A 9,610-nucleotide genomic window follows, 5' to 3' on the forward strand; every position below is an offset into this window, starting at 1 on the left:
CAACTGACCATTATTTGAAAGTGGACAATGAGAGAGGGGGGAAGACATGCAGCGAAGGTCAAAGGTCATCAGAATGGGAGCTGAACCTCAGATGGCTGCGTCAAGTACTGAGATCTCCCCATGTGGGTTCTGCTGTGGCCCCCGTGTCTGGATCAACACACCTCAATCCAATGGCTGAATGACCTCTGACCTCCAGAGATCTGAACTGCAATATGTGACTAAGCTGTGCTGAAGCACCGTTTCATGGGGATCACAGTCCATATCAACTTTTTTGGTCAAAAGGGAACAAAATCAGTCTGAAGAAAACAACAGATTTTCCCCAAATCACTGAAGGTTGCAGAACCGAAGCAAATATAAAGTGATCTATAAATCTGTTCAATTGTACTTTTTGTTCATTTTACTGGACAATATAACTGCATCAATATTTCATTCATGTCCCTTTTAAAACCCCCCATTTAACAGATACCCACTCTATGAGTACTATTACCATGGAAATGGTTACTGGTTTCCAAATGTGAGAAATACTTTTCAACCATGGAGAATGATGACACACGTGGACATGGGGATCCGATCAGATACTCAGGAATCTAACAGACCTCCTGTCATTACCACCCCTAACATTCTCAGGTAAATAATACTCACTTGTTTATTTGTAAATATTCACTAATTTTCCAGGCAAAAAGCCACCAACAACTCTGGTATTATTTTTAGAATATTGTACCCTAAATACTGCGATAGATGTCTGTTGGTAGGAAAGCTGCCATTTCTTTATGTTCATCCATCTGATTTTCATCTGTATCAATATTATTACTTAATTATCACAAATTCTACTACAGTTGCAATGTCTCATTTAATGTAGGGATAGAGTTAGGATTACATATCATTCCTAGTGGTTCAGTGCAGTGGTCTCTTTACTTTTTCCAGAGCTGTAGGTTGTGTGTTATATGTGTGTGTGTAGAAAAATATACAAGGCTGGAAAAAACAGAGAATATATACACACACACACACATATATATATATATATATATATATATATATATATATTATATTATATATATATATATATATAATATATATATATATATATATATAATTCCCTTCTCACCCACCGCGGTGGTTCTTATCCTCTGGTCCTCTACCAGAGGCCTGGGAGCTTGAGGGTCCTGCAGTATCTTGGCTGTGCCAAGGACCGCACATTTCTGGACTGAGATGTCTGATGTTGTTCCTGGGATCTGTTGTAACCACTGCTCCAGTTTGGGGGTTACTGCCCCGAGGGCCCCGATGACCACATGCACCACTGTGGTCTTCACCTTCCAGGCCCTCTCCAGTTCCTCCCTGAGGCCCTGGTATTTCTCCAGTTTCTCCTTTTTCCTGATGTTGCAATCACTTGGTATTGCTACATCTACCACAACGGCTTTCCTCTGATGTTTATCCACTACGACAATGTCTGGTTGGTTCGCCATTACCATTCTGTCTGTCTGGATCTGGAAGTCCCACAGGATCTTAGCTCTGGCGTTCTCCACCACCTTTGGGGGTGTTTCCCACTTTGATCTTGGGGTTTCCAGTCCATATTCTGCACAGATGTTTCTGTACACTATGCCTGCCACTTGGTTATGTCGCTCCATGTACGCTTTCCCTGCCAGTATCTTGCACCCTGCTGTGATGTGCTGGACTGTCTCAGGGGCCTCCTTGCACAACCTACACCTTGGGTCTTGTCTGGTGTGGTAGATCTGGGCCTCTATTGCTCTGGTGTTTAGGGCCTGTTCCTGGGCTGCCAGGATGAGGGCCTCTGTGCTGTCCTTGAGTCCAGCTTTTTCCAGCCATTGGTAGGATTTACTGATATCAGCCACTTGGGTTATTTGCTGGTGGTACATCCCATGTAGGGGTTTGTCCTCCCATGATGGTATCTCTGGCACCTCAACCTCCGTTCCCTGTTGTCTGAGACATTCACTGAGCACATTGTCTGTTGAGGCTTTGTCCCTGATGTATTTATGGATCTTAGTTGTTTCGTCCTGGACAGTGGTTCTCACACTCACTAGTCCTCTGCCTCCGTCCTTGCGGCTCGTGTACAGTCTCAGGGTGCTGGATTTGGGATGGAACCCTCCATGCATTGTTAGTAGCTTTCTGGTCTTAATATCTGTGGCTTTTATCTCCTCCTTTGGCCAGCTAATTATTCCAGCAGGGTATCTGATTACTGGCAGGGCATAGCTGTTTATCGCATGGATTTTGTTCTTGCCATTGAGCTGGCTTCTCAGGACTTGCCTTATTCGTTGGAGGTATTTAGCTGTGGCTCCTTTCCTTGTGACCTCATCGAGGTTGCCATTTGCTTGTGGTATACCTAGGTACTTGTAACTGTCCTCTATGTCTGCTATTGTTCCTTGTGGGAGTGAGACCCCTTCTGTGTGGATGACCTTCCCCCTCTTTGTGACCAGCCGACCACATTTCTCTAGTCCGAATGACATCCCAATGTCAGTGCTGTAGATCCTGGTGGTGTGGATCAGTGAGTCGATGTCTCGCTCACACTTGGCGTACAGCTTGATGTCATCCATGTAGAGTAGGTGACTGATATTGGCCCCATTTTTGAGTCTGTATCCGTAGCCAGTCTTGTAACTTGGCTGAGGGGGTTCAGGCCTATGCAGAACAGTAGCGGGGACAGAGCATCTCCTTGGTATATGCCACATTTGATGGACACTTGTGCAAGTGGTTTGCAGTTGGCTTCAAGGGTGGTTTTCCACAGCCTCATCGAGTTTGCAATGAAGGCTCTCAGAGTCCTGTTGATGTTATACATCTCTAGGCATTCAATGATCCAAGTATGCGGCATTGAGTCATAGGCTTTCTTGTAATCAATCCAAGCCATGCACAGGTTGGTGTGTCGGGTTTTGCAGTCTCGGGCAACTGTGCGGTCTACGAGGAGTTGGTGTTTGGCTCCTCTGCTATTTACACCGATACCCTTCTGTGCCGTGCTCATGTGTTTATCCATGTGTTTGCTTATCTTGGCCGCTATGATGCCTGACATGAGCTTCCAGGTTGTGGAGAGGCAGGTTATTGGTCGGTAGTTGGGTGGGACTGGACCCTTTGATGGATCCTTCTGGATTAGGATTGTCCGCCCTTCAGTAACCATTCAGGGTGAGTCCCACTTTGTAGCAGCTGGTTCATTTGGGCTGCCATTCGCTCATGGAGAGCAGTGAGTTTCTTTAGCCAGTAGGCATGGATCATGTCAGGCCCTGGTGCTGTCCAGTTTTTCATACCTGAGACTCTTTCTTGGACATCTGTCACAGTGATGGTTACCGGGGCTTGCTCAGGGAGGTTGCTGTGGTCCTCTCGTAGTGGTCCACTGTGCATTGCTGTTGTGGGACGCCTCCCTTTCCCATATGCCTTTCCAGTATTGTTCCGTCTCCAGCCTTGGTGGGTCTGCTCTGTTGTTATTGTTACCCTGCCATTGAGAGTACACCTTAGCTGGTTAATCCTTCTGGATTCATTCTCCCTTGTGTATCTCTTTAGGCGGCTGGCCAAGGCTTGGAGCCTCTGTTTGGCAGTCTCGAGTGCTTCAGGTATGGGCATCTGCCTGTACTTTCTGGGTACTGGTCTTTTCATTGCACCCTTGTGGAGCTCTGACAGTTGGCTCACTTCCCTCCTTGTTACCTTGATTTTAGCCTCTAACCGTCTTTTCCATGGTGGGTATTGGGTCTCATGGTTGCTCTTATAGCCAAGTATCTCAAGGATCACTGATGCTGAGTTGTAGTTATGGTGTTGGTAGGGATCGTTCTCAATGCTGCATTCAGCGCCGAGGAGGTCTGGTTGTCATGATTCTCTCTCTCAGGTCAGCAGCTGTCTCGTTCAGCTCTGTTTCGCTCATTGGGGCCGTGTATCCCCTCACTGGGTGGGGACTTGTAGTTAAGTCCCCACAGTCCTGACATCCGGGTTCCTCCCTTTTGCCGTAGCATTTGTGTTGTATCTCGTCAATCTCAAGTTGTGATAGCAGTTGCCGTTTGCGGATGTTGGAACACTGAGCTACTAGTTGTTTAGCGCTTAGTGTTGACTGGGGATGTCGAAGTAACCATTCCTTCCCCAGTCTTTGCATGTAACCTCTCTGACTAGGGTTACTTGAGTAGTAGCATTCCAACAGATCCACATTTTCATCTCTCGCCCATTTCCGTCTTGTTCCAGTAGCCCATTTGTCATCAAGGTGCTCTGGTTCCCCAACACCTGACGCAGACCTTGTTTGGCCGGGCGACGTCTGAGCCGGCATGTTATGCAACTTAGTATCTCTCATGGTATGAGGTAGGCAGTAGCTTGAAGGGTCTTGCCTAAGGACCCAGACTGGATTCGAACCCTGCCTCTCGGGTGATATACTGATGCCTTATGTATTGAGCTATCCAGTCAGCTATATATATATATACATATATATATATATATATATATATATATATATATATATATATATATATATATATATATATATATATATATAATATATATATATATATATATTATATATATATATATATATGTAATATATAAGAGGATAAGAGGTTCTTATCCTCTGAGGACCCGAGCTCAGAGGATAAGAACCACCCGCGGTGGGTGAGAAGGGAATTTATGTATATATATATACATATGTATATATATACATATGCAGGTATTTTTAATAAGGCTTGTGTCTCATTACAGAGTAACAAATAACTGCCCTCGATCATTTAATATCAAGCCTGTTGATCCCGATGGTGACAATGTCAGATGCAGACTACCGACAGACTATGGTACATATGAGTGTTCTATATGCAGCCTTCCTAATGGCTTCTCTTTCGATAAGGTAAGAATCTTTTTATACCAAAAGTTAAAAAGTAAATTGTTTTTGAAGGATGTCTTCCCTTCCTCTCATTTTACCCAGTCTCTATGTAAATTAAGCAGCTCATGACTCAATGTAAATAAGTGAACTTGAAATTTGTAACACATTCTCATCAACGCAAATTTTAGCCATACACTATTATATGAAAACAACTAAAGCTGACAAAACTCAACAGATATCACATCTACATGTGGTAAATGGATAGATAGCTTCGGGTTTACAGAAGGAAGATCCTGGTGCTCAAAGTAGGAACTTGAAGCCTTTCCACAGTCAGCTGCTCGATTAGCACCATGTTCTTAACATGAGCTCAAGTTCTACTCCCTGATATCTCTGGATGGTTTCTTGATAGGGAAACATTTCTGGTAAAATCCACAGTAATTATTTAGGATGTGGGCACAGATGAGGGTTAAATTTGGAGGACTAACATCTCCAATATGAATTTGATCAGTTTGGTGTAACCCAAGCTTTGGACAAGGGTCACCAGATCAGAACACCCTGCCGATTTTCTTTTTTTTCCATTTTTTAAATGTTTTTGAGTCATGGCTTTGGTGCATATAGCCAGTGGAGCTCCTGAGGGTGGGGCCAAGGGTGGCTCTGAACCATTGAAAAACACTGATTATTTTTTTGAGATGTGCCACCATAACAATTTAATACCCTTGCCTTGTCACTCCAGTGAAAATTTTCTGGGTGCACCACTGTACACTGGGGCTCTTTTCAGGCAAGTATAATGTTAGCAGGAGAAAGTTCAGTTACTCTACGTCTCAGTCACAGTTCTTGAACAGGATGGAGGCCTGCGGGATAATCTAGAGCAAAGGACAAGAGTGGTTGGTTTCCCTCTTACCTTTCTGATGCTTTTATTTTGTTCAAGCAGAAGAAAGTAAAATAATCTGTGTATAAATGGCATCGCAATAAATCTGTGAAGGGGTCAGATAATTATTGCAATACCCCAGCATTTACAATATATTACTTCCAGAATCGGTTCCATTTCATTGACAAGAGAACTCCACTCTGATTTCCTAGTTACTTACAACAGTTCATCACACTTCATGATCTCAACATAAACAACAAGACCTGGGCAGGTTTAAGGCATATGTGTGGGCTCTGCTAATGAAGAAAGATGACTTGTGTAGAGGTGATTTAACTTATTGGCTGAACTCTGCCAGTGGTTCAGTTGAAGTAACAGCAGCAGAAATTGATGAACTGCAGAGATGTAAAATGTCTCTGCTAGAAAGAAGTCAAACAGAAGTTGTTTTTCAAAATATTTTTCTTTCAAATTATGATACTAATATAAACTGCGGTTAAAATGAAAGTCAATGCAAATGAGTCAAGTCATTGTGAGCCTCACAGGAGAGAAAAGCCATACGCAGCACATGAGACCACATTGCTAATGTTTCTTACACTTTTGGGTGGAAAAATGGACTGATGGACAAACAACACTTAAGACATTTGTCTTTCTTGTCAGAATTCCTGCACCCTTACATTTAATACTGGAGCTCAAACTGGATATAACCCAGTAGAGCTTGTGGTGGAGGACTTTCCCAAACAAGACATCATACTGACTTACTCCGATGGATCCTACACAAGAAAATGGCCCCAAACAATGGCACGACGCAAACGGCAGATCACGGCAGCTTATCCAACCACCACAACAGCTGCTGAAACCACGACTACAGCTTATCCAACCACCACAACAGCTGCTGAAACCACGACTACAGCTTATCCAACCACCACAACAGCTGCTGAAACCACGACTACAGCTTATCCAACCACCACAACAGCTGCTGAAACCACCACTACAGCTTATCCAACCACCACAACAGCTGCTGAAACCACGACTACAGCTTATCCAACCACCACTACAGCTGCTGAAACCACGACTACAGCTTATCCAACCACCACTACAGCTGCTGAAACCACGACTACAGCTTATCCAACCACCACTACAGCTGCTGAAACCACCACTACAGCTTATCCAACCACCACTACAGCTGCTGAAACCACGACTACAGCTTATCCAACCACCACAACAGCTGCTGAAACCACGACTACAGCTTATCCAACCACCACTACAGCTGCTGAAACCACCACTACAGCTTATCCAACCACCACTACAGCTGCTGAAACCACGACTACAGCTTATCCAACCACCACTACAGCTGCTGAAACCACCACTACAGCTTATCCAACCACCACAGATCCTTATCCAGCTACCACCACGCCTCCTCCTACCACTACTACAACTGCCCCAACTACAGTGTCTTACCGATCATCAATCAGACCTTTAAGCATTCTCCCGCTCCAATTCACTGTTCTTGGTATGTAATATTTCTTCTACCACTTACTCAAATAAGTGTCTTATTTCTCATTTGTCATCTGATTTCCAGTGGACTCCCACAGTGCTCCTTCATGTGTCGATGGTGATTATTTTCCCATTTTCGTGGCACCAACTCCAGTTAATGGAGTAAATCTTCCTGCTTATGTCAATCAAACCCTTGAAATTAAAGTCAGTTCAGAAGCTCAGTACACAACGTAAGCAATTTTCTTCTTGCTTATTATATGTTCTTAAAATTCCTCATCATATGCATATAAATATTCTTGTTTAGTCTTGTTTATAGTAATGTGTTTGCCTTTCCATTCTGCCATTAAAACCATTTGTACTCTATAGGATTAATGACCTCATTGTCACAGGCCCACAGGGCATTTCTAAGGAGAGATCCTCCACAGATACATACATTATAAAATGGACACCAACTGAAGATAAACTGAATTATCATTTCCCTATTTGCTTTGTGTCTGAAGCAAGAGATATGTGAGTATCAAAAACGTGCCTTAGATCAGCTAGGTGTGATTCATATTCAATAGCAAAACCAAAAAACTTATAAATTAATCAACAGCGTTTCTACCATGGTTCAAAGTATTTTCTCTTGTTTGCTGCTATTCAGGTATTACAACATCTATCACTCAGAGCTGCGGTGTGTGTCTGTTGATGTTAGTCACCAGGGTGAGTCAATAAAGCAGTTTATCCATGATATTATTAATAATCTTAATCACTCATTAATCCATTTTTTAACATTTTAACAAATATTTGAAGTCAAATAGGTACTACCATGCAGAAACTGGAATAACTTTCAGGTTACCACACATTAGCTTCACCCAGCTTATGCTGTGGGATGACAGTGTGGTTGGTTACCAGGTGTTGTTCCTCTACACTGAGTTATGTTTTATGATTTTCAGCTGAATTTTTTTTAATTCTTGTTTTTATTTGATCTTACTAAACCAAGACATTGGTGGACTAGTCTGCAGTTCATGGGTATTTGCAGACTTTTATAACACATAAAATACTTCTTTATATGAACAGATACTACTTTTTATATACTGTATCAGGAGCATCTAGTTTTAAAGATAGTCAGAAACTTTAAATGGTTCACCATTTTAACACATTTGCCACTACCCATAATGATGTGAAAATAATGTGAAACTTACCCTGTGAAAATTGTAGAGGCTGTTGTGACCTGCAATGAAACAACTATGACTATGGAAGTGGCAAAGACCTACACCATCAAACGTAAGGAAGACAAGCTGCATCTAAAAAGCTTCACCGATTCTTCTTGTGACCTCAAAAGACTCTCCAACGAAACCCATTTGGTGGCTGTCATAGCGCTCGGAGCATGTGGGACACAGGTTCAGGTACAGAGAAACAAAAATGAACCAAACACGGTGGCAGATTTAAACAATGAATGAAAGAATTAAATTACACAAAGAAATCAACTAACCCAAAGAAAAAGCATGTTTCTGAATATTACTGTACATATCAAATCTTTTGTCTGAACATTACAAACCATTTTTTTCAAAGTGTTTAATTCTTTCTTTCCAGGAGGATGAAGACAGGATATATTTTCAGAATGAAATCACTTCAGCCGACCCAAATAAAATAATTTCCAGGCAGAACGATGTCGAAGTTGCCTTTACCTGCTCCTACCCAAAACGAGCCAACCTGACCCTGGGATTCAGACACAAAAACCCGTACGCCTTCAGAGAGAAAGGCTTTGGAGCTTTCACCTTCCAGTTTGAATTTTTTGAGAGCCAGCGTTTCAGGAAGCAGGTAAACGCCAGCAGCTACCCAGTTGAAGTTTACCTGAAGCAGATGATCTTCATGCAGATCGAGGCCACCTCGTCCATCCCAACCACTGAGCTGTTTGTGGAGTCCTGCAAGGCGACTCCCTACGACAATCCCAACTCCCGCATCAGCTACACCATCATCGAAAACGGGTAAAAAGAAAATAAAGGATTATTACTTTAATAGTTACTACAAACTGTTTTTCTGTTTGTCTAAAACACTCTAACCATTGTTTTCAGATGTGTAAGGACAGAACTGTTCAAATCTACCAAAGCCCAAAGTCTCAGTTCAGGTTTGGCATGGAGGCTTTTGAGTTCATCGGAGCTCACGATGAGGTGAAGTTACTTTTTTATGTTTCATGGCCCAATGTTAGTATCATTAAATCTACTCAAAACCTACCATTAGTATAAAGAATATCAAGGAAAACCTGAGCTATAATACTTTCATTTATCTCCTCGGGCTGCCACCAAATCCCAATGAACCTTCTAGGATCATTGGGGTTTGAGTGCCCCAATGATCCTAGGAGCTATGCTGTCTGGGGCTACATGCCCCTGGTAGGCTCACCCAAGGCAGACAAGTCCTAGGTGATGGACCAGACAAAGTGTAGCCCGAAGATCCAGATGATGAAAGAAATCTTCGTACCT

The 9,610-nt window shown here is 42.7% G+C and overlaps 1 protein-coding gene across 1 annotated transcript in view; it reads left to right on the plus strand.

Annotated features, from left to right (window-relative positions):
• LOC129352218 (mucin-2-like) overlaps positions 1-9,174 on the plus strand; it is a 10,951-nt gene extending 1,777 nt beyond the window's left edge. Inside the window, exons 3-10 of the mRNA XM_055021086.1 lie at positions 463-627; positions 4,672-4,813; positions 6,312-7,164; positions 7,234-7,378; positions 7,515-7,658; positions 7,792-7,850; positions 8,349-8,536; positions 8,724-9,174. Coding sequence (XP_054877061.1) covers positions 463-627; positions 4,672-4,813; positions 6,312-7,164; positions 7,234-7,378; positions 7,515-7,658; positions 7,792-7,850; positions 8,349-8,536; positions 8,724-9,122 — 2,095 coding nt within the window. The 3' untranslated portion in view covers positions 9,123-9,174. The remainder of the gene's footprint in view (positions 1-462; positions 628-4,671; positions 4,814-6,311; positions 7,165-7,233; positions 7,379-7,514; positions 7,659-7,791; positions 7,851-8,348; positions 8,537-8,723) is intronic.
• Positions 9,175-9,610: the final 436 nt, after the last annotated feature.

The sequence above is a fragment of the Poeciliopsis prolifica genome, unplaced genomic scaffold (genome assembly GCF_027474105.1).
Source record: "Poeciliopsis prolifica strain line A6 unplaced genomic scaffold, Auburn_PproV2 SCAFFOLD073, whole genome shotgun sequence".
Taxonomy (NCBI): Eukaryota; Metazoa; Chordata; class Actinopteri; order Cyprinodontiformes; family Poeciliidae; genus Poeciliopsis; species Poeciliopsis prolifica.